The sequence below is a fragment of the Accipiter gentilis genome, chromosome 3 (assembly GCF_929443795.1).
Source record: "Accipiter gentilis chromosome 3, bAccGen1.1, whole genome shotgun sequence".
Lineage (NCBI taxonomy): Eukaryota > Metazoa > Chordata > Aves > Accipitriformes > Accipitridae > Astur > Astur gentilis.
Genome location: NC_064882.1, coordinates 48,836,118 through 48,858,244, shown reverse-complemented (window position 1 = coordinate 48,858,244; position 22,127 = coordinate 48,836,118). Strand labels below are relative to the sequence as shown.

The following is a 22,127-nucleotide window of genomic DNA, read 5'->3' as shown; positions in this document are numbered from 1 at the left end:
CAGCTCCCAGTGGGGCACAAGCCCCTCCACCACGTGTCCATGGTCGAGCCCCCACATTGTGCCCCACTCGGCATCCCCGTGGGGTTCCCAGCCCGGGGGCAAGGGGCTGCGGCCAGGCGGCAGGGAAATGGCCCCAGCATCCAGGCTCCCACGGAGCCACCCCGCGCCACGGCTCTGCCGCAGACCCCGAGAGTGCAGCGGGGTGCCCCCGAGCAGGGCCCGGCCGGGGGATGCTGCCCCACCACCACAGACGGGCCGGCTCCGGGTAATGCCACGGGGCTTTATTGAGGTGCTTCTGCACGGGCCGGGGCCGGGACCCCAACCCCGCTGCTGCTCCAGAGAGGCTGGTGAGAGTGTGCGGCCCCGTGGGCGCTGCCCTCCTGGGGGGCCGGGGCCTCCCGGGGCGGGGGTCTGGGGAGCCCGGGTAGCCGGGGGTCCCAGGAGTCCGGGCTGGGGGGGGCCATGGCACAGGGGGACAAGAAGGACCGGGGCTCCAGGAGTCCAGAGGGGTCCAGAGGGTCCGGGGGTCCCACGGCCCGGGCATCCAGGGGCAGAGGTCCCGGGGCGCGGGCGAGCGGGGGCTCAGGGGACCCCGAGGCGCAGAAGTCGGGGGCCCGGGCGCGGGGTCCCGCAGCGGGGCCGGGGGTCCCGTCACGGCGGGGCCAGGCAGCCCAAGCGCAGCTCTTCGCCCTCCAGCATCTCCCTGCAAGAGACAGGCCCGGGCTGAGCCCCGCGCCCCGCCCGCCCCGCCCGCCCCCCGCCCCGCGTACCGGTACGCGGCGATCTCCGCCTCCAGCGCCATCCGCAGCCGCAGCAGCGCCGGGTACTCCCGCAGGCACCGGGCCATCTCCGCCTCCGCCTCCCCGATCTCCCGCTCCAGCTCCGCCACCCGCTCCTGCCGACCGGGCCGTCAGCACCGCCCGGGCCCCCCCCGGCCCGACCCCCGCCTCGCACGGACCCACCCCCTCCCCAGCCCCACCTGAAACCCTCCCCCCCCCCCCAGCCCCATCCCGTCCCCCGTCCCGCTGCCCCGCTTGTACCCCTCACCCCCAGCCCCATGCTGACCCCCGCCCCCCCCCCCGGACCCCTGTTCCCCCTCCCCAGCCCCCTGGGTGTCCAGCCCCCGCCCCCCCCCCCCCCCAGCGCCTGGGCTCCCCCACCCCAAACATCCGCCCCCCCTTCCCCACGACACAACCCAGCCATCCGCCCCCTCCCAAACCACCCGACCCCCCCCCCCCCCTCCCCACACCTGGTACTTGGCGAGCTCCCCGCTGCGCCGGTCCCGCAGCCCCTCCAGCTGCCGGTGCAACGCGCCCACGGCCCCGCGCAACGCTTCCACCTCGGCAGCGCGGGCGCGCAGCAGCCTCCGGTACCCGGCAGCCTCGGCACGGGCACGGAGCACCGCCTCGCCTCCACCGCCCCACCGGTACCGGGGCCAGCCCTCGGCCGCGCTCATCCCGGCGGCTTCTGCGGCGGCGCCGCAGCGGTTCCACCCCCCCCCTACACACACACACACACACCCCCCCTCGGTAAACGGGGCCGCGTCACGGAACCGCAGCCAATCCCGCCGATGAGGAACCGGCACCGGTTGCCCGCCTCCTCCCGGTAGCAACGGGGAGGGGGGGGGGCAGGCTCCTGTCGCCCCCAGCACCAGGGACAGCGGTAGGGTAGGGGTCAAGGTCAAGTTTAGGGTCAGGGTCAGTTGCTCCCCTCCCTTCCATCATCAACCCAGGACCCCGACCGGAGCTGGCCCAGGTGGGGCTCCCAGTGACCGGTCACCGCATCGGCAGAGCCTGGGAGAGGTGGGGGGGGGGGGGGGAGGGGCAATGTTCCACCCCGGCCGGCATGGGGCTGAGGGCATCAGTCCTTGGGGGGGAGCAGGGCAGGGGAGGGGGTCCCCGGTCAAGGATGGGGACACTCAGCAGGTCACCGGGGAAAGGGGGGGTAGGGGCAGACATCTGCTGGAGTAGGGGGGTTTCAGCCCCCAGTGGACCCCTCTGCCTCCCCACAAGTGTGTCACACCAGACTGAAGTTCAGCCTGACCCTGGGCAGCACAGGGGGTAGGTGAAGGGGGTCCTGGGAGCCAGAGACTGGGGGGGGAGGGGGGCAGGCACAGGGACAGCCCTGCTCGGGGGGGCTGGTGCGATCCTTTGACATGCAGGGGCACCCCGAGTTCATCATGGGGTGCTGCAGGGGCACGTCCAGGCCCAGGGCCGCAGGGAGCTGGCAAACCAGTGGGTGCAGGGCCCAGGAGCACCGGGGAGCCCGGCCAGCGGGGTGGATGAGCCCAGTCCATCAGTCTGTCCCACCGCTGGGGGGGCTTGGGGCCACAGGGCCAGGTTCCTTGTCCAGCCTGGGAGCAGTGGCTGGAAGCCAGAGCTGGCAAACTCCGACCAGGGTAAGGCAAGTGTGTGCAGGTGGTGCAGATCCCGTGGCAGCCAACAGCGAGGGCTGGGGGGGCTCCCAGCACCGGGAATGGGGGAGTCCCCCCCATGCCCCACTCAGCCCACCCCAGGTGGGAAGGGAGCTGCGGCTGCCCCGGAGGGAGCAGGGCCTGGCCCGGCCGGGACAGCTGCTGATGGGTGGGCAGCAAGTCCTGAACAGGGACCACCCGAGGAGCTGCCCCCAGAGTGGGGGGCCCTGAGGAGGGTGGGGCTGGACTTGCAGAGGCCCGCAGGCTGTGGGGGCCCAGCCCTGGGCTCCCCGGGGGGGGGGTCCGGGCAAGGGGCTGCCTGTAGCGGTGCTCCAGGCAGGGGTCCAGGCAGGGGTCGGCAGAACTTTGAGTCCAACCGCAGGGGCACGTCTGCCCACCTGGAGCTGCGGGGTGGCCGAGGGGGGGCCCGAGGAGGCTGGCCCGCGGCAGGGAGGGGGCTGCTGATAGAGGGGCTTCCAGGAAGTGGCAGCCCCCTCCCTGCCACGGGCCGGAGGTGCCAGTCTCAGACCCCGCCGGGCTCCCACCACCACCTCCCGGCACATCCACGGGGACCTCACACCACAGAGGCCACCCCTGAGACGGACGTCACCTTGTTGTCCTCAGCCCAGGGCTGCAGGTTCTGCAGGGCGTAGAGGGAGGAGTTGTGCATGCAGAGCGGGTCCTGGGGCAGCGGCTGGCTCAGGCTCTTCTGGAAGGCCTCCTGCTGCAGGTGCAGCATCAGGCGGTTGGCCTGCTGGCGCTCCGCCTCGCGCTCCTCCGCCGTCTGCCTCCTGCCAGCACACACGGCCCGTCCGGCACTGCCCCGCTGCCTGCGCCTCTTGCAGCCCGTCCTGCCACCAGCGCCACTGTGTGCCGGTGCAACGATGCCCTGCAGCCCTGTCTGTCCCTTGGCACCACTGTGCACCAATGCAGAACTGCCCCACGGCCTCTGCCCTGCAGCCTGTCCCTCTCTCAGCACCTCTGTGTACCCGTCCGGCAGTCCCCTGCAGCCCTGTCCTGCTACTGGCACCGCTGTGTAATGGTCCCCAGCCCCATCCCTCTCAGAACTGCTGTGTGCCAGTGTGGCAATGCTCCCCAGCCTCTGCCCCACAGCCCCGTCCCTTTCTTGGCACCGCTGTGCACCGGTCCAGCAGTGCCCTGCAGCCTTGTCCTGCTGCCGGCACCGCTGTGTGCCGGTGTGGCACTGCCCCACAGCCTCCATCCCACAGCCCTGTCCCTCTCGGCACCACTGTGCACTGATGCAGCAATGCCCTGTGGGCTCTGCCCACAGCCCAACCTGCTGTCGGCACTGCTGCGCACCGGTGCAACAATGCCCCACAGCTCCTGCCCTGCAGCACACCCCTCCCTCGGCACCACCATGCCTCACGCAGCTGGGCACAGGGGATGCGGTGGGGACGGGCACCCCATCTCGCCTCAGCCCAACCTCTCCCGGGGGGCACAGCTGTGGTGGGGGGTGGCTGCCAGAGGGAGGCAGGACATCAGAGCTGCGGGGGCTGCGGCAGCCGCCCCGGGGCTGGCCCCGTTACCTCCACTTGGTGCGGCGGTTCTGGAACCAGGTCTTGACCTGGGCGTCCGTCATCTTGAGGGCCTTGGCCAGGGTTGCGCGCTCAGCCGAGGCCAGGTACTTCTGGCGGTGGAAGCGCTTCTCCAGCTCGCAGATCTGCACCCGGCTGAAGGAGGTGCGCGGCTTCTTCCGCTTGGGCGGCGTGCGGTTCTGGTAGGGGTGCCCGATCCGCCGGGTCGCCGCGAAGGGCGACAGCGCGGCTGCGGGCGGAGAGGGGGTGAGGGGCTGCTCGGGGGACCCACGGGCAGACCACCCCGTTCATCGCTGCTGCCGCACGGGCAGGGGCCAGGCAGAGCCCCTGCTGAGGGCAGGGCAGGAGCGGGCGCAGCCCGGGCAGCGCAGGAGCCCGGGGGGGATGCTCGGATGCTCGGGGCCATGGGGAGGGGAAGCTCCTGGAGGGCCACCAGCGCTGCCTGGCAGAGAGGAGGGGAGAAGGAGACCCCGAGTCGTCCCCACCAGCTCCCACAGCCCAGGGATGCACAGGGCAGCTGAAGGCATGATTGGAGGGCCGATCCCCACCCCAGGCCCCCATCACTCCCACAGCCCGGCAGGTGGGGACTGGGGGCGGTGGGGGTCTGGGCAAGCCAGGTCCCATCGCAAGCGCGGAGCCAGCAAGGCTCCCGGCAGCACAAACCCACCCTTCCCCATGCGCTGAGCCCTGCCACAGCCCCAGAGGAGCCTCCACAGCACAGCCAGGGCTTCCCACCCCTCCCAGGGAGGGGACAGGGTCCCAAAAGCCGTCAGGAGGTGGCCAGCGTCTCCCTCCATGTGCCGGCAGCTTCTGGCTGGTTGCCGCCAGCTGCCTGGGGGCTGGGGAAGGGGCTGTCCTTGCGTGGCTGAGGCGTGAGCCAGGGACCGCGAGGCCGGTGTGCCGCATCCCAGCCCTGGATGCAGCCGGAGCCACAGGGAGCGTCAGGGAAGCGATGCGGCGTGGAGGAAGGTGAGAGCTTGGCGGGGCGCAGCACCCAGCCCCCGTTCCCCTCCTGCTCCGGTGGCAGCCCATGGCCAAACCACAGCCCTGTGGCACTGCGGCCCTTGCCAGTGCCAGCACCACACAGGCAGGGCTGCACATGGCCGGGCCTATGGGACCACCACGGGGCCCCAGCACCCTATGCCACTGGGGCATGGGGCAGACCCCGCAGCACCCCCAGGGACAGCCCGGCGCCCAGCGGACCCTCCCCGTGAGGCCAGACCCTCCCTCTCGCCAGCACCCAGGCAGGCAGTGTGGGCAGGCGGCCAGCCTGCCCGCCGGCAGGGGCGGACGTGGTTGACGCAGGTGGAGCCACACAGTCGGGGGGACGGAGGCCCCCGCGCCCCCTCCCCGCATGGGGCGGCCCCTCGCCGGGAACAGATGCCGACAGCCCGCAGACCACCCCAAGGCCGGTGGCGCTGAGTGATGGTTGTGGCTGGGAGACCCCGTGCCGGGGAGGGGCCGCCCCGTCCACCCACCGCTGGCGCCAGGCAGGAGACGGGGACGTCACCCACCACCCCTGCGTGGGTCGGTGCTTTGTCACCGCTCGGATGGTGGGGTGGGCCAGGAGGCGAACCCGACTATGCTGGCGCCCGGGCTGGGCCCCCGCAGCCCCCGGCCTCCCGCCCCGCATGGCCCCAGCAGCCCCCATAGCCAGCGCTTGGCCCCCAGCCCCCAGCCCCCTGCGGCCCCCAGCCTCGTCCCCGCATGGAGCCGTGCGCTGCGGACGTGGCAGCGCCGCCATCTTGGGAAGGAGCCGAGCTGAGCCAAGCCAGGCCAGAGCTCCCCAGCACCCCAACCGCAGCACCCCGCACCTTCTCCTCTGGGTGCAGCAACCAGCAACCTTGCCCCAGCACTGGGTGCTCCAGCCCCCACCATGCGTGCTCACCCCCTGGCCCCGTCAGCAGCACCGGGACCCTGCACCGCCTCCCCGACACCTGCATCACCACCCGTCCTCCGCAGCCCCAGCACGCACCGGCCCCAGCCTCTCCCCCGGCACCAGCACCTCACAACCCGCACCCATCCCTGCACACGCAGGTCCCTGACTCCCACCCCTAGGTGCCCCACAGCCGGGCCCCCCAGGAACCCCCCACCTCCTGCCCCCATCCCCAGGGGCACAGGGGACAGGGACACCCGCTCTCCGACCCCAGCCCTGCATGCCCGGGTCATTCACCCTGCAGCCCCGTGGCGGGTCCCTGCACACCGCTCCCAGCACAGCAGCTGCCCCCACCCCGCACCCCGCGGCCCCCGGCAGCCTCCCCGCTGCGGGTGGGACGGGGCCGGCACCCGGCGCCCCCGGGCCCGGGGAAGGGACCGGACCGGGAGCGGAGCCCAAGGCCGGAGCCTGGCGGGACCCCTTGGGCGCCGCTCGAAGCCGGAGCCCGGCCCGGCCCCTGCCCGGAGCCGCCGGGAACCGGAGCGGGACGGCGGCGGAGCTGCCGCTGGTTGTGCCAGCCCCGACGGCGGCCACGTCCCGCGGCGGCGAGAGCCCAGCCCGGGGCACGGCGGCGGAGCGGAGCGGGGCGGAGCGGGGCGGGGCGGGCGGGGGGCGAGGACCCCGCGCTGCGGGAACCGGCGGAGCGCACGGCCCCCCGGCCGACCCCGGCCCCGGTCCGCGCCCGCCGCGCCGCCGGGAGCCGCCGGGAGCCGTCGGGAGCCGTCGGCAGGCGGCCCGCCGCGCTCACCTGAGAGCCGGTCCTTGGCGATGCGGCGCGTCGTCTCCATCCAGGGGAAGGTGAGCCCCGAGAGCCCGGGCACCGGCGGCGGCGCGGCGGGCGGCGCGGCGGGCGCGGGCCGGTGCGCCGGGACGCGGATGACCCCGGCGGGCGGCGCGGCGGGCGCGGGGGTCACGTTGACGCTCACGTTCATGCTCATGTTGAGGTTGTAGGAGCCGAGCGAGCAGGCGGGGCCGTAGCCGCCGCCGTAGAGCCCGTAGTCGGGCTCCCCCGCCGCCCGGGCCGGGCCCCCGCCGCCGCCGCCCGCGGGCTCGGGGCCGCCGAGGATCTGGTCGATGCCGAAGCTGATGGGCTCGTGGGGCGGGGGGCCCTGGCCGCCGCCCTCCCGCGCCAGCGCCGCCGCCTCCATCGCCCGGCCGCGCTCAGAGCCGGCGGGGCGCGGGCATGGCCGGGCCGCCGGCGGCCGGGGGGCGGCGGCGGGAGGGGGGGGCGGCGGCGGCGGCGGGCGGCGGCGGCGGGCGGCCCCCCGCGGGGGCGGGAGCGGGGGCGGCTGGCTCGGGGCGCCCGCTGCAGGCCCGGCGGGGCCGGGGCTGGGGCCGGGGCTGGAACCGGGTCCGGGGCAGCGGCCGGGTCCGGGGCATGGCCCGCGGCTGCTGGCGGCCCCGGCGCGGGAGCGCGGGTGCGCGGCGGGCCCCGGCGGCGCGCGCTTTTCTGCCCCGCTCCATCTGGACCTGCCAAAATCCCGGCCGCCCGCGCCCTGATTGGCGGCCGCGCCCCGTGATTGACAGCCCCGCGCCCCCGGGGGCGGGGGCTCGCGCATCCCGGGGCCCCGCCCCACCACCGCGTCCGTACCCCCCCCCCCCGTCCCCGTCCCCCTTCCCCTCCGCCGCGGCACCGCGCCCCCGCCCCGCCGGGGCTCCCGCACGGGCTCCGCCGCAGTCTCGGGCCGGCCGACCGGCGGGGTCCGTCGGGCCCCGAGCGCACGGCGCTCCGCCCGCCCCCGCCGCGCTCCGGCCCGGTTCCCCGCCGCCGGGCAGCCGCAGGACGTCCCCCGGCCGGCAGCAACGAAGGGGCGGCGCCGGGCCCCACCGGAGCCGCCGCGATACCGGGCAACGGAGCGGCCCCGGCTCCGCCCGCAGCCCCGTCGGAGGCTTCGGCGGCGTCGGGGCGCCCAACCGGGACCCCCCGCCCCGTCCTCCCGGGCGCACGCAGAGGTCGCCGGCCCCGGCGCCGTTATCCCGGCGGCGCCCGGACCGGCACCGCGCCTGCCGCTTCCCGGGGCGCGCAGGCTTCGTCCCCCGAAGCCGCCGCTGTCGGCGCGCACGGAGCCCCCCATTCCTCCCAGCCCGCCCGCCGCGGAGCGAACGGACCTCGCGGCTGCGGAGCCGCCGCTCCCGGGACACGGCCCTGGGGTTTGACGCGGTCCGCCGCTCCCGGACGGACCGCGGTTCCCCCGAGCCGCCGGCCCCGGGGCACGGGCCCGTCGGCCGTTGCCGGTGGTACGGAGCCCGCTTCCCCCCACGCGCCGTTCCCACGACACGGACCAATCCGCCGTTCCCGGGAGCAAGGACCCGCGCCCCCGGGAACACGGATTCCGGTTCCCCCGACCCGCCGGTCCCGGGGCACGGACCCATCCGCCCTGCCCGGTAGTACGAACCCCGCTCCCCCCCGACCCGCCGTTGTCGGTAGTACGGACCCCGGTTCCCAGGAACCCGCCGTTCCCGGGCCACCGACGCCAGTTGTGCCGACCTTCCGTTCCCGGGCCAGGGATCCCGTTTCCCCTGGATCCGCCGTTCCCGGCAGCACGGGCCCCATTTTCCAGGGACCCGGCGTCCTGGGGGCACGGAACCCGGTCCCCCCGACCCGCCGTTCCCCGGACACGGAGCTCAGACCGGCCCCGTCGGGACGCTCGTACCTGGCTCGCGGGAGCGGGCCCGGCTACGGCCCCGCCGGGGTCCCGGGCGCGGGGTGCGACGGTGCCGCTCGGGGAGGGCTCGGCCCCGGCGGACGGTAACCGCCAGCGGAGAGCAGCACGGGCCGGACCGGGCCTCTCGGCCACTATCGCGACAGCCGCGCCGCGAGCGGTGGGTCTGGCCCGTGGGGCGGCCCCGCGGGTCGGTCCCGGCGATTCCCGGGCTGGGGGTCGCGGCTCCCAGGCGGGCAGCGGCTCGGGGCGGCGGGTCACGGCTCCGGGGCAGGGGCCGGCGGGGGAGGGCGGCCGCCCGGCCACCCTGGCGCCACCGGTCTGGGGCAAATGACATTACCGGGGCCTGCGCCTGTAAATCACGGCGGCACCGGGAGCTGCAGCTGCCGCGCCCGGGGGGCACCGCACGCCCCGGGGGCACCGGGCGGACCCGGGCTCAGCCGGACCCGTCGCAGCGTGGGCTGACCGGCACCTGGGGCTGCACGGGCGCACACTCGCCCGGCGGCGTGGTGTAGCGATGCACAAACACGCAGACCCCCGGCAGGGCACAGCTGCCTGCACACGCGTGTGTGTGCACACCCTCCGGCGCGGCACAGCCGCACACGCACACGGACGCGCTGCACAGCACGGATGCACACGTACGCACACGCACACACACGCGTATCCCCGGAGGCACGGAACAGCTACACCGGCACACACAGCACCGGCGTGCACACGCACACGCACACCGCACACTTCACACCGCTACACACACGTACAGAGACCGGCCGGCACAGCGCTGGTACGCACAAACACACGCACGCACAAACGCGCACACAAACACACACGCTCACACCCCCACGCCCGTCCCCGCCGGCCCCCCGCTGCCCGGCCCGACCCTCCCGGCCGTGCCCGCATCCCCCCGTAGCACCGGGCAGGAGCGGAGCTGCCCCTTCCCATGCCGGGGGGGCATTTCCCTGACCGCCGCTCCCGGGGGGGGGGGGGGGGCGCCGTGCGACGGCTGCGGGTCCCCGTGTGCCTCAGCAGGGGAGGGGGGACGCTGCGCTCGGGCCCGCAGTACCGGGGCCGTGCCGGGCTGAGCCCCGGGGGTCTCCCGGCGGTTCTTGCTCACTGCCCGGCGGGTGCCGGGACGAGCCCGCCCGGTGGCCCCGCTCCACACGCAAGGCACGGCTGCGGCTTTCGCACCCGGAGAGAGCCACCGGCTCTGGGCCTGCCGCGGCAGAGGGGCTCGCCGGGGCCCCGTGGGGCGCAGCCGGCACCGGCGTCGGCCCCGCCGGCGCCCGCCCCGGCCCGGAGCGGTGGCGGGGAGGAAATGCCTGGTGCTGGGGGAGGGAGGCGGCAGCAGGTTAATTAAACCTGGAGCAGGAGGCAGATGTTTGCCGTGCCCAGGGGCTGGAATGCTGCCGGTCCCGGGAGATGGATTGGGGGGCAGGTGACGAGGCCGGGGGCGGCGCGGCCTCACGGTCCGCCCCGCGCCCACGGGGGTCTGCCGGGCGGCACCCCCAGCCGGGGCCTCGCCGGGTGGGTGCTCCTCCCGACCCCCGCTCGGGGTGGGACCCCAGCGTCGGGCGCTCCCTCCCCAAGGACGGGCGGTCTCCGCGGCCGGGGGCCGGGGCCGGCACCGGCAGGCAAGGGGGGGCTGGCAGCACGCGCAGCCCTTCGGCTGGGGCAGACACTCCCCCCCCCCGCTCTCGGCTCCCTCCGGCACCGCCGTTAGAGCTGCCCCCGGACGGCGCGGAGCGGGGACAGCCCCGAGGGCTCGCGGGGAAGGGCCGAGGGTGCTGGGAGAGCTGGTGAACCCCGGGCCACCCCGGCTCTGGGTGCAGGGGGTCACCCTTCCAGCGACCCCGCTGGCACACACACACCCCCCGCTGCCCCCTCCTCCTGCCACTGGCCCTGTCTGCCCTCCGGCCACCGGCAGCTGCGACGGGACCGTCTCCCCGTGCCTGCTCCTGGCGTCCACAGAGCCGCCGTGCAGCCCGAGGGGCGGGGGGGAATCCTGGCCCCCGGCTCCTGCCCGCTCTGCCCGCAGCCTGGCACCACGCAGCCAGCGAGGTCTCGGGCAGGGCGACCCCCACGCACCCGCCCCGGGAGGGCTGGGACCACCCCGCGCACGGTACAGACCCGCTCCTCATCGCTCGGCCACGGTGCGCACCCCACCGGTCCCCGGCTTGTGGCCCCTCCTGCCCTGCGGGGCTGGACCTGGGGGACCCCGCGGGGGGCAGGGGACGTGTCCCCACGCCGGGGCAGGAGAGTGACCTGGCACCTGCGTGGGCGGAGGGGACACGGCAGAAGAAGGGGCGTTTGCGCCGTTCCCAGGAGGAAATCGGCCTTCGGCCGTGAGACTCTGCCTGCAGCCACCGCGACACCGGGCCCTGCGGCCGCCGGAGTTGGACCAGCCCGCGCAAGGGCTGGCTACCGGAGTGGGGCTTCGTCCCGGCATCCCGCTGCCCCACGGCCCCCACACCGCCCCGGGTTCCCCCGGCCCTCGCCACGGCCGACCTGGGAGGCAGGGGCGGAGGGGAGCACCGGGGGCTGGCCCCTGCCCTGCTCCGCGATGGGGGTCCCGTCGGCGACACCGCCCGTCCTTGCAGGCACCCGGGGTGCTGCCGGGGTCCTCCAGGCCCTCCCCCGGCCTCCGGCCCCTCACCCCGTCTCCCGTCCCCCCCGTGCCTGCGGGCGCCCGTGGCCCCGGGGCTGCCGGTCGCAGCCGATGCGGTTTCACGGCACCACGTCCCCGCGGGCCGGCCGTGGGGGTGTCCCCGTCCCGCCGTGGGGACTCCAGCCGGGCTCAGGTGTTGCCGCCGGGGCAGGAGTTATTAAGAGGGGTCCCTGCCTGCCGCTCGCCACTGACAGCCCGCTCCCCGCACGGGGCCGGCCAGCGCACGGCAATTAAGCGGCGGAGGCCTGGAAGGGCCCCACGTTACCACCGGCGAGATGCTGCCAAGCCGCCCGCTCCTGCCCGCTCCCCCCTCCCGTAATCTCATTACCGCTGGACGTCCCCTTCTTCCTCCCGCTTCCCCCCAAACCCGCTGGCAAACTGTAGGGACAGTCAGCTCCTCTCTGGCTGCTGGGTTAATTCTGGGCTAATTAGATGAAGCCAGCCCAGATTGGATTACTTTAGCCTGCATTTGGTCCTCCAGTCCTTGGCTTGCGGCTCCCGGGGGAGCTGCTGGCGCCTCCTGCCTCAATCAGACACTTCTTAACCGCATGAAACACTCCCGGTGCCCCCCGCCGCCCGCCCCGGGGTGGGCGCCGGCACCCGGCCGGGGTGTGCGGGGTGACGCGGGTGGCAGCCGGCGGGCGCGCTCCCCACCCCGACCCACCGAGAGGGCCGGGCCGGGGCCGCTGCGGGGCCGGGGCGGCCGCCGGTGCTGCCGCCGGGGCAGCGCGGGCGGCACCGCGCACGGCGAGAGGGAGGCGGCCCCGACGGCCGGACCCGCGGGCTCCCGGGGCCCCGACGGCCGGACGTCACGGTGACCGTCGGCGTCTGCGCGGCGTCCTCGGGGAGGAGCTGGCTGCCACGGGGACGCGCGGGCGGCCGCAGGGTGACACCGGCCCCGAGCCGCTGGGGGGGGGGGCGGCGGAGGTCGCTCCCCGACGGGCGTCCCCAGGCTGCAGCCCCCCGAGGTGGGGGGAAGGCGAAGCCGGGGGTCCGGGCAGCCCCCCCCGCCTCCTCCCCGCCCCAGCCCGGGCTGGGAGCGCGGCGTGAGCCGCCGCCTGCAAACCCACCCGCCGGTCCCGGCTGCGGCGGCTCCCGCGGGCTGGGGGCAGGGGCCAGAGGGTCTGGGGAGGGGGCGCGGGCAGCGGTGGCTGCCCGGGCCGGGGGAAGCTGCGGCAGTGCCCGTGGTTGCACCTTCCCGGCTGGAAAGCCCTACGGGGAGGTGTGGGGGGGTACCCGCTCTGGCCAGCTCTGACGCCACCGGGGCGGCAGGTGAGCCCCCAGGCCTTCAGCCGGTCGACGGCACGGCGGGGGGGGGCAATGGAGCGGGGGGCAGGAGGGGGTGCTGCGGGAGGGGGCCATGCACGGCCCCGGGGCCCCTTTGGCTGCAGGCAGCCGGGCAACTTATGGGGGCTGGCCGGACGGGCCCCGGTCCGGGGTGGGGGGGCCGGTGCCGGTGCACGGGAGCCCGGGACAGACACGCCGGGATCCTCTCCCGCGCCCCGGCCTCCTTGGCCGTGCCAGCTGGTCCTGGGGTCGCCCGCGCCCCCGACCCCATCCCCGCCTCCCCCGGGGCCTGGCGCCGGCCGGGGTGGGGGAGCTGCCGGGGGCGGGGGGGGTCCTGTCCGTCCCGGGGCTGCGGGTGCCCGGGGTGCCAGCGGCCGCGGCTGCGGCTGCCGCGGGCCCGTTGACAGAAGCCGTCGCTCAGAACCTCGTTATCAAAGGCCGAGGGCAGGTAATTGGATTCTGCAAATCCGATCAGGTGCATTAGGCAGGAGTTCAGTCCATAACCGCCCAGCCCCCCCGGCCCCCCCGCCCTGCCCGCCCCCGGGGCCCGTTGGCAACGGCCCTGCCGTGGTCCCGCCGGCCCCGGAGGCCCACGCGGGGCCGGGACCCGGGGCGTGGGGCCGGGACAGCGGTTCCTGCCGTGGGGACTCCCCCGCGGGGACGCCTGGACGGGATCCCGACTCCGGCCGCGGTGGCAGCGCGACCGCCCTGGGACGGAGGGATCCGGCCGGCGGCCACGGCACCGAGACCCCGGGGTGGGGGCTCGGGGGGCCCGGCGGGCTGGCGCGTCCCCCGCTGCTGCCCGACGGGTCCCTGCCCGCAGGCCGCTGCCCACGGGCAGCCCCCCTCCCTGCTGCCCTGAGCCGGCCCCGGCCGCGGCCCCCCGCATCGCCTGGCCCGGGGAGGCGGGGGGGGCCGGAGCGCTGCTGCCCTGCACTCACTGCGGTCACGAGTGCGTCCGGCCTCAGCCCCGGCCTCGCTCGGCCCCGATGAGGGGGCCCGGCCGGGAAAGCCCCCGGCAGGCGCTTACCAGAAGGAGCCGCCCAGGCCCCGAGCAGCTCCGCAGCGGAAATGGAGCTGAATATTTGAGCAGGTCTCTGCTAAAAGCACCGGCCTGCCCGGCCCCGGAGCCTCTCTGAGGCCGGGAGAAGTGCCGGCTGCCGCCCAGGCATTAATTATTTACGGAGAGATGGAGCTGCACGGTCTCACGCGTGCCAGGCGGGCGAGCGTGGCCCCGGGGAGCACCGGCTACCGGGCACCCTGGACCCCGTGCCCAGCACCAGCGGGGAGCATGGGTGGGCACCCTGCCGCACCGCTGTGGGACCCCAGCCCCATCACAGCCCCTCGTCCCCAGGGTTCCCATGCGCCGGTGGTGCCGGAGCTGCCCTGCAGACCCCACACCTCACCCAGCCCGGGGACTTGCAGCGCTGGTGTGTCAGACTGGTGTAAGGGTGTGGGGGGCACGAGCAGGGGCAGCACATGGGTGGAATGTGCACTCATGCACACAAACAGCTCCTTTGTGCGGGGGTGTCAGCGCGCGTGATGGTGGGTGCAGGTGTGGGTGAGCCGCTGCTGCGAGCATGGGGGCTGTGCATGAGGGGAGGAGTGAGGAGATGGTGTGCAAGGAGCCCTGTGCCAGCATGAGCGGGTTTCACAGGGATGTGCACCAGCAGGCACCAGTGCCAAGGGTCGCTGGGCGTGTGTACTGCCCAGCACACACTCATGCCCATCCCTGTCCCCGTGCCCCCCTCGCCAGGGGTTGGTGCTTCCTTCCCAGCAGAGCTGCCTCACTCTGCCATCACCACTACAACCAGCCTGTCCTGCTGGCCTGGGCCAAGGGGGCACATGGGTGTGCAAGGAGTGTGCGCAGGGTGTGCATGGGGCTGGGCGGCGGGCGGGCAGTGCTTGCTGCGGTGCCCGTGCTCAGGACTTTCCATACTGCTGGTGCTCCTGCAGTGCTGGTGCTTGGTGTAGTGCCAGTGCTCGGTGCAGTGCCAGTGCTCGATGGGGTGCTGGTGCTGGTGCTTGGTGCAGTGCTGGTGTTCAGCATGGTGCTGGTGCTTGCTCTGGCTCTGGTGCAGCACTGGTGCTTGCTGTGGTGTTGGTGCTCAGTGTGGTGCCGGTGCTGGTGGCGGTAGTCAACATGGTGCGGTGCTGGTACTGCTGCAGTGCTGGTGCTTGGTGCGGTGCCGGGTGCAGTGCCGGTGCCGGGTGCAGTGCTGGCAGTGAGTGATGCTGCCCTGCCCCAGGGCTGCGCTGGCCCAGCTGTGACCCTCACAGCCCCAGCCCGGCCGTCCCTCCCAGGAACTGCTCCTGGCAGGTACAAATGGGGCCGGGCCCTCCCCAGACGCGGGGGTCACCCCAACCCCGGCCTCATTTCTCACCTCCCGGCGAAGACAGGCTGGAGGGGCGGGCAGGCTCCAGCCAGCAGTGGGTAGATGAGTCGCAGGGGTCACGGTCACCTCAGGGTGGGGGGCTGGTCCTGCCCACCTCTGCCCGCAGGCACCCTGGCACTGGGGAGGGGGCCTGTGCAGCTCCCAGGAGGGTCCCCTCCCAGGGCACAGGGCTGTGGGTGCTGGAGCCCGGCCACGCACTGTGCTCAGCCCCGGGCAGGTGGCAGGGTCGGGGGGCTGGCACTGTGGGGACACGCCAGGGGACACCAGGGCTCAGCCGGTTCTGGCTGCACTGCATGGGGCCAGGCTGAACTGCTCTGGTCAATCATGGGGGGCTGAGCCAGCCTGGCCAGCTGGACTGGGCCATACTGGGTGGACTGGCACCTGGAGGAGCTGAGGTGACACAGCGTGGGACACAGATGCTCTGACCAGGACCAGGACACATCCAGGAGCACCCGAGCCAAGGGGGTGAGCCACAGCTGGCTGGTCAGTGTGCCGGGGAGGCTGGTGGTGCCAGGGATGCTGCCGGCTCACCCACGGGCCCCACAGCCACTGCTCCCTGCTGCGCCAGAGGCACCCTGGCCCCACATGCTCAATCGAGGGGACCAGAGGTGGCAGCCCCGGCACGGCCGTGATGTGCCAGGCTGCTCCTGCGGGCACTGCCAGGATGGAGCTTTCCAGGGGGCTGGACCCCCATTAGTTCTGTCCCTGCCCAGCTGGGCCCTGGCCATGGCAGCCAGTGCGGCACCAGTGCCAGTGCGAGAGTGGGGCTGGCAGCATGGCTGTGTGCTGAGGAGCTCCATGCCGGGGCCTTGCCTGGGCCAGGCCAGTGGGATGGCGTCATTTTGGTTTTGCCGGCATTTAATCACTTCCCGGGAGCCCCCCGGCAGCGCGGAGCGACAGCTCGGCCGCTCGGTCGATGGAAGCAGAGGCACGGGGGGGATATTGCCTGCCAGGTGGCAGGTGCCAGCCCCGACCCCGGGGTCTCAGCCTGGCAGCCCCTGCCCGCTCCCAGCCCATGGCGGGCAGCAGCCGCCCCCCACGCCTGCCCAGGTCCAGGGTCCCTGCGGGGACCGCGCAGTCTCGCCCGCGCCGGCGGCCCCCCGCCGTCTCCCCAGACGGCACTTGTTGCTCGGGATTGGAGCAATAATCGTAACCATAACGAGCCATTACGGCCTTTAACGGCTTCTGCTTTGCATTAGCGGGGCCGCTCCTTCCCCTCCAGAGCCCTGATCCAATCACCCCCCATTAGCGCGGCTCCAGGCTCCGGCGAGCTGCGCCAGGGAGGCCGCCCGGCCAGCGCCGGCAGCACTCGGCACCCCTGGCACCCAACAGCGCCGGCAGCACCCTGACACCCTGCGACCCAACAGTGCCGGCAGCACCCCGGCACCCCTGGCACCCAAGAGCACCAGCAGCACCCACCCTGCACCCCCCCCGCCCCCCGCAGTACAGACCCTGCACCTTGGCCCCCTGCACCCCCGGCCCCCAGCCCAGCCCCTTCACCTACCGCCCCCTCTACAGCCCCTCGCACCCATCCGCCCCAATACAGCCCCTGCACCCGCTGTGCCCCCCCCAGCCCTCTGCACTCCCGCCGCCCGCCCTGCAGGGCAGCCCTCCCCCCCGGGCGCAGCGGGGCCTTGGGGGGGGCCAGCCCCACCCGCCCGCACCGGGGCGGGGGCGGAACGGGACCCCCGGGACAGCGGAGCCCACAGGTGTCCGCGGAGCCCCCCGGCCGTGTCCGTCGTCGTCGTCGTCGTCGTCGTCGTCCCCCCGCGACGGCCCCGCTCCCCCGCGGAGCTCTGCTGCCCTCTGGCGGTGGCCCACGCGCGGTCGGCGGCTGCTCTGATTGGCGGCGGCTGCTGTCTGTCAAGAGAGCGCCCCCTCGCTATTGGCTACCGGCGGGGGAAGGCGGGGCGAACGAGGGTGTTCGCCCGAATCGGGGCCGATAGGCCCGTGGCCGGGGTCAGCCCGGCGCCGTGCCCGCCGTGTCGGTCAAGGCCGGGCTGGTCGGGGACACCTCCCGCTCCACCGCTCCCGCCGAGCGCCCTGCGCCCCCCCGGGATCTCCCGGCGGGCCGGGGTCACGGGTCGGCACCGGGGTCAGCACCGGGGCCAGCGCCGCGCCGCCAGGCCCGCGTTCCCCGCCGCGGCCAGCGGGGGGCGGCCGCGCTCTGCGCCGGCCCGGCCGTTCCCGGCATGCCTGGCGGCGGCGCGGGGTGCAACGGGCGCTGTAGTCACGGCGCGGGCGGCGGCGGCCCCGCCCCGAACCCGGAAGTGAGCGGGGAGGCGGAGGAGGTTCTAAGATGGCGTCGCCTCCTCAGGGGGGCCCGATGGCGATCGCCATGCGGCTGCGGAACCAGCTCCAGGCCGTCTACAAGATGGACCCGCTCCGGAACGAGGCGAGGCGGCGGCGGGCGGGCGGGCGGGCGGCGGCACCGGGCCGGCGCATGCGTGGGCGGAAGAGGGGGCCGCGCCGCCGCTCGGGGGGGGGGGGGGGGGGGGGGCTCCGGGGCGGCGCAGGCGCCGTGCCGTCGCCCCGCGCATGCGCCGGGCCGCCCACGCCGCGGGGAGGGCGGAGCCGCAGGGGGCGGGGTCCGGGCGAGGGGCGGGGCCAGGTGTGATGGGCGAGGCGCAGGTGAGGGGCGGGGCTAGGCGCAGGGGTGGGGCACGGGTGGAGGAGTGGGGCCGGGGCAGGGGGCGGGGCCAGGCGTGGCACAGGTGATTTAAGCCCTACCCTGGCCGGGGCGGCGGGGCTCTGTGGGTTCCATGGCGTTGGGGGATTCTCTTGGGCTGTGTAGGGCAGGACAACTCTGGGGGGGCTGTCGGTGTCAGGCGGCCCCACCCCTGCAGGTGCTGGGCCCCCCAGCAGGAGAGGGTCCAGCCCTGTCCCCGCACCCCGTCACGGTGGCCCCGAGGCCAGGCTGTGGGTGAGCAGGGCCCCGGGGTGGCTCTTGGGGTCACTGCCCCAGGAGCCGTGGTCTCCTCATGTCACCCTGAGGGGTCCATCCACCCGTGCTGGGTGGGAGCTGCCCCCAGCCCTGTGTTCTCACTGCCGTGCTGTTCCTGGGAGACCTGCCCCAGTGTCCCCATGGGTTCCCGCTGACTGTGGGGCGGGCGGGGGGCTGCTGCGGAGGGCGAGAGCCTGGGGCGGCGCGGCCGAGCGGTGCAGGGTGCCACAGCCCGGCGGGCAGGGGCCGGGTGACGGTGGCGTGTCTCCGCAGGAGGAGGTGAAGGTGAAGATGAAGGAGCTGAACGAGCACATCGTGTGCTGCCTGTGCGCCGGGTACTTCATCGACGCCACCACCATCACCGAGTGCCTGCACACGTGTGAGTCCCCGCGCGGTGGCGGCAGCTGCCTGCATGGCTCTGGTGGTGCAGGGTCCCATGGGGTCCCCCCGGGCAGGGGCTGGCAGAGCCTCCCCTGCCCGCTGGCGGGTCCAGCGCTGCCCCAGGACTGTGGCTTCTGCGCGGGGGCCCAAGGGGAACGTGTCCTGCTGGGTGTCTGGGGGTCTGGGGCTGTGCTACCGCCCCGGACCCCCCCCACCGATGTGCCCTTTCTCTGGCCACAGTCTGCAAGAGCTGCATCGTCAAGTACCTGCAGACCAGCAAGTACTGCCCCATGTGCAACACCAAGATCCACGAGACGCAGCCACTGCTCAACCTCAAGCTGGACCGTGTCATGCAGGACATCGTCTACAAGCTGGTGCCTGGCCTGCAGGAGAGTGAGTGTCCCCAGCAGGGTGGGCAGGATCTGGTGTCCCTGGCACCAGTATCTTGCAGAGCGATGTCAGGAGGAGCTGTGAGGGGAAGGACGCTGAGAAGAACGAGACAATTTTGAGCGGCACCTCCCTACTGAGCGTGCGAGATTCTGTCTGTGGGTCAGGGTCTTCAAAACGTTGCTGACTACATCCATGGTGGCTGCTACAGCCCATCAGGAAGAGATGGTGGGGGGGCATCTTACCAAGTGAAACTGGTTGTAGAGCGAGGGAAAAGGCAGGACAAATGGCCCCTGCTTGTGAAGGCAGATATTGGGGGGCTGTGAGGACCATGCCTGGGAAGCACAAAGGGCTGCTGAGGGATGAGGAGCCAGGCAAGGCAGGGGCGAGGCACTGGTACTGGACGGTTTGGGAGGTTCAGGTGCGGGAACCCACAGGAGGCTTTGCCTGTGCTGGTGCTGGGGCTTTGTACTTTCTCCTCAGCCATGCGGCCATTTCTCCACTCCATCGGCGGATGGAGTGGCCATGGCTCCCAAGAGCTGGGCCACTGTGCTCAGGGACTGGGGTGGGGAAGGGAGCCAGGGAGATGGGTGCTTTGTTGGGGTGTCTTTAGCTAGCTCAGCTCCTCGCTCTTGGTGCTTGCGCTCTAGTAGCTGGCTGTGCTCAGCACAGCGGGGCTGGGCTGCGGGGACAGGAGCTGCACAAGCCAGGGCTGCCTCCGCGAGCAGTGTCCCTGGGGCCAGGCGCTGAGTGACGGCGTGATGAACTGACGGTCGGTGGTGGTGAATGCAAAGCAGTGCGCGGGGAGGGCAGCCCCTGCGCCGCAGGCACAGCAGTGGGCTCGAGATTAGCCACTGTCACTCAGGGTGGGGATGGGGACGGCACTGGGGACACCTCTGTGGAAATGTCAGCCTGCCGCACAGCAGCAGCATGCCGGGCACTGCCACGGAGGGATAGAGGCCTGGGGTGGATGGGGGGGGCACAGCAAACATGCAGCATGGGCCCTGGTCCCCCGCCCTGCAGCAGAGAGGGGGAAAGTGGGGAAAGGTGCGAGGGATGATGAGAGCAGGGATCTGCCTGTGTGGGCAGGGATGGGGGCAGGAACACTGCCCCCCCCTGGCCCGCAGTGGGGCTTGGTGGAGACCCCTGGGGGCACGGAGGAGGCAAATAGGGAAGGGGGGTCTGGGCTTCTGGTGGCATGACAGCCGCTGGCAGTTGGTTGCGTTGCCAAGCCAAGGTCGGAGCAGCGGGATGGGCTGAGGGCAGCCCGGGGACCCTCACCTCTGGGCATTGCAGGGTGGGAAGCCAGGATGGGCTGGGGGGGGGGGGGACATGGGGTGAGGGGGTGTCCCTGAGCAGTGTCATCCTCTCGCCCGCAGGTGAAGAGAAGAGGATCCGGGAGTTCTACCAGTCCCGCGGTCTCGACCGGGTGACGCAGCCCAGCAATGAGGGTGGGCACGCTCAGGGTCCATGCAGAGGGGCCTGAGGGCAACCAGCCAGGGGGGAAATGGGGTCAGAGTGGGGGGGGTGTCTCACTGTGGTGTGTCTCCGGGAGCCGGCTGGGGCAGTCGGGCAGTGCCTGCGGGACAGAGGCGGGCTGACTCCTGCCCCCTCCCCACATCTCCCCAGACACGGTTGGGGGCGACCCCATGGGGCTCCCCTACAGCACCTTCGATCACTCCCGTGCCCACTACTTCCGCTACGACGAGCACGTTTCGCTCTGCCTGGAGAAGCAGAGGTGAGTGCTGGCGGCACAGGCAAGGGCTGCGGGATGCCGGCAGAGCTGTCGCCTCTTGGCATGGTGGGGAGGGGGGCTGGGGCTGGCACCGGGCATAGCAGTGTCCCGTGCTCCCACCTCTGTGGCCCTGGCAGACAGGGGGCTCAGCCAAGCCAGGGGGGACATTGGGGTGCCACCACCCCTCTGGAGCTGCCACTGCTCTGTCATCTCCCCTCCCGAGGCCACAGCCCTGCCCAGTGGCTGCCAGTGTTAATAGCTGCCGGGGCGGGCGCTGCGCAGCTGCCTGCCGGCTCCGACAGCAAAGTCAATAAGCGGCAGCTCTGGGGGCTGTAATGGGATCGATGGCTGCAGCTCAGCTGCCAGCCCCAGCCGGCATGCCGTCCCCATGCCGTTGCCGGCTCCGCGCGTGCGTGACGGGAGGGTGGGGAGAGCGCCGGGGCGGGTGGGGGGCAACCAGCCAGGGGCAGCCTGCACCTCCGCACCAGGCTGTGCCCAGGGAAGGGGCAGAGTGTATGGCCCGCGGCCCCCCGCCTCCCTGTGCCGGAGCTGGCAGGCTGCCCCTTCTCTTCCCTCCACAGCTCCAGCAAGGACAAGAGCAAGGCCGTGCTACAGGTGAGAGGGGGGTCTGTGCGGCTGCCTTGCCAGTTCACCAGGCCCCAAGACCCCGGGCTCTGCCCAGACCTGGCCCCACAGCCCTTGCTCTGGGCTCAGCTTGGTGCGTGGGGTCCCAGTCAGGGTGGGCAGAGGGGGGCTGGGGCCTCACCGTGTGTCGGTGCTGGTCCCGCAGGGCTGGGGGCACCGACACCCCTCTGACCCACTCTGCCCCTTGCAGCAGAAGTACGTGAGATGCTCGGTGCGGGCGCAGATCCGGCACCTGCGGAGCGTCCTGTGCCACCGCCTGGGGCTCCCACCGCAGCATGTGAGTGTGGGGGCTGGATGGGGGTCATGGGCCCTGGGTGGGGGTTGTGGCCCCCCCCCCCCCCCCCCCGCCCCAACGCAGCCTCCCTGTGTGTAGGTGCAGATCCTGTTCAACAACGAGGCCCTCCCCGACCACATGACGATGAAGCAGCTCTGGCTCTCGCGCTGGTTCGGCAAGGTGGGCATCCTGCAAAGGGACGGCTGCCCGCTGCCATGGGGGATTTTCCCCCAAGGGGCCCCATCCCGGGCTGGGGGGCTCAGCGGGGTCTGGCAAAGGGAACGTCCCCCAGAGCTGGCTCGGGGCAGCACTGTGCTGAGGACACGGTGGCGGAGCAAGGAATTGGTGAATCAAGGATGATTAATATCGCTCGCTGGAGCGCGGGCGCCCCGACCCGTGGTTCCCCCACGGGTCAGGAGGGTGATGGGTCCCAGAAGGGGTTGGACAAGTTCAAGGCGCAGCCCTGGGGCTCTCCAAGCTGCCTGGGGACAGCCCTGCGGGGAGGGGTTGCTCCCGCCTGCCTGTGGTGGGGTCCCGGGCTGGGGTATGGGGTGTCTGCCCCGTGGGGGGTGCTGGCAGCCCTGACCCCCCTCCTTGCTTTGCAGCCCGCGCCCCTCCTGCTGCACTACAGCATCAAGGACAAGAGGAGGTAGGGGCTGGGGCTGGGTGCTGCCCCCCAGGCGTGCAGCCCTGCTCCCACACCCCCTGCCCCCTTCCCCTTAACTTAATACCCTTCCTGCTTGAGTTTATTTTTTGAATAAAACTGGAAAATGTCCCATGTGTCCCTTCTCCATCCTAGGGGAGTGTGGCTGGGGCTGGGGGTCGCTAGTGGGGTTTCAGGGTGGGGG

At 73.4% G+C, this 22,127-nt stretch overlaps 4 protein-coding genes across 5 annotated transcripts; 1 reads left to right on the top strand and 3 right to left on the bottom strand.

Moving 5' to 3' along the window:
• Positions 1-268: 268 nt before the first annotated feature.
• On the bottom strand, positions 269-1,491 carry LOC126052063 (alpha-internexin-like). The gene is made up of 3 exons (XM_049832157.1): positions 1,250-1,491; positions 771-895; positions 269-703 (listed from the first exon to the last, which is right to left on the bottom strand). The coding sequence occupies exons 1-3, from the start codon at positions 1,454-1,456 to the stop codon at positions 652-654; spliced, it is 384 nt and encodes a 127-aa protein (XP_049688114.1). The 5' UTR covers positions 1,457-1,491; the 3' UTR covers positions 269-651.
• Positions 1,492-2,136: 645 nt separating this feature from the next.
• Positions 2,137-7,053, bottom strand: TLX2 (T cell leukemia homeobox 2). The gene is made up of 3 exons (XM_049797298.1): positions 6,654-7,053; positions 3,961-4,198; positions 2,137-3,204 (listed from the first exon to the last, which is right to left on the bottom strand). Exons 1-3 carry the CDS (start codon positions 7,051-7,053, stop codon positions 2,988-2,990), a joined length of 855 nt encoding a protein of 284 aa, XP_049653255.1. The 3' UTR covers positions 2,137-2,987.
• Positions 7,054-9,397: 2,344 nt separating this feature from the next.
• LOC126037069 (basic proline-rich protein-like) lies at positions 9,398-13,406 on the bottom strand. The gene is made up of 5 exons (XM_049797290.1): positions 12,710-13,406; positions 12,467-12,575; positions 11,895-12,332; positions 10,835-11,070; positions 9,398-10,287 (listed from the first exon to the last, which is right to left on the bottom strand). Exons 1-5 carry the CDS (start codon positions 13,404-13,406, stop codon positions 9,398-9,400), a joined length of 2,370 nt encoding a protein of 789 aa, XP_049653247.1.
• A 3,721-nt stretch (positions 13,407-17,127) lies between these two features.
• Positions 17,128-22,055, top strand: PCGF1 (polycomb group ring finger 1). 2 transcript variants are annotated; one of them, XM_049794912.1, is made up of 9 exons: positions 17,128-17,308; positions 18,131-18,236; positions 18,479-18,631; positions 20,005-20,076; positions 20,255-20,363; positions 20,942-20,975; positions 21,199-21,282; positions 21,379-21,459; positions 21,885-22,055. In XM_049794912.1, exons 1-9 carry the CDS (start codon positions 17,213-17,215, stop codon positions 21,930-21,932), a joined length of 783 nt encoding a protein of 260 aa, XP_049650869.1. In that variant the 5' UTR covers positions 17,128-17,212; the 3' UTR covers positions 21,933-22,055. The 2 variants fall into 2 exon arrangements, with proteins under 2 accessions (XP_049650869.1, XP_049650860.1); XM_049794903.1 differs by having other exon boundaries at positions 17,129-17,308; positions 21,196-21,282.
• Positions 22,056-22,127: the final 72 nt, after the last annotated feature.

Bases quoted from the DNA above. Each gene is read 5' to 3' on its own strand.
- LOC126052063 (XM_049832157.1), bottom strand. From the start codon at position 1,456: ATGAGCGCGGCCGAGGGCTGGCCCCGGTACCGGTGGGGCGGTGGAGGC. The intron at 896-1,249 runs GTGTGGGGAGGG...CCCGGTCGGCAG, and splicing joins GGGAGCTCGCCAAGTACCAG to GAGCGGGTGGCGGAGCTGGA. The intron at 704-770 runs GTACGCGGGGCG...TGTCTCTTGCAG, and splicing joins GCGGAGATCGCCGCGTACCG to GGAGATGCTGGAGGGCGAAG.
- PCGF1 (XM_049794903.1), top strand. From the start codon at position 17,213: ATGGCGTCGCCTCCTCAGGGGGGCCCGATGGCGATCGCCATGCGGCTG. The intron at 17,309-18,130 runs GCGAGGCGGCGG...GTGTCTCCGCAG, and splicing joins TGGACCCGCTCCGGAACGAG to GAGGAGGTGAAGGTGAAGAT. The intron at 18,237-18,478 runs GTGAGTCCCCGC...CTCTGGCCACAG, and splicing joins CACCGAGTGCCTGCACACGT to TCTGCAAGAGCTGCATCGTC.
- LOC126037069 (XM_049797290.1), bottom strand. From the start codon at position 13,406: ATGCGGGGGGCCGCGGCCGGGGCCGGCTCAGGGCAGCAGGGAGGGGGG. The intron at 12,333-12,466 runs GTACCCCCCCAC...CCCTGCCCCCAG, and splicing joins GTCAGAGCTGGCCAGAGCGG to CCCGCGGGAGCCGCCGCAGC. The intron at 11,071-11,894 runs GTGGGTCGGGGT...CCTGCCTCCCAG, and splicing joins GCCCCGGCCCGGCCCTCTCG to GTCGGCCGTGGCGAGGGCCG.
- TLX2 (XM_049797298.1), bottom strand. From the start codon at position 7,053: ATGGAGGCGGCGGCGCTGGCGCGGGAGGGCGGCGGCCAGGGCCCCCCG. The intron at 4,199-6,653 runs GTGAGCGCGGCG...CTCCGCCCGCAG, and splicing joins CGCCAAGGACCGGCTCTCAG to CCGCGCTGTCGCCCTTCGCG. The intron at 3,205-3,960 runs GTAACGGGGCCA...GTGTGCTGGCAG, and splicing joins AACCGCCGCACCAAGTGGAG to GAGGCAGACGGCGGAGGAGC.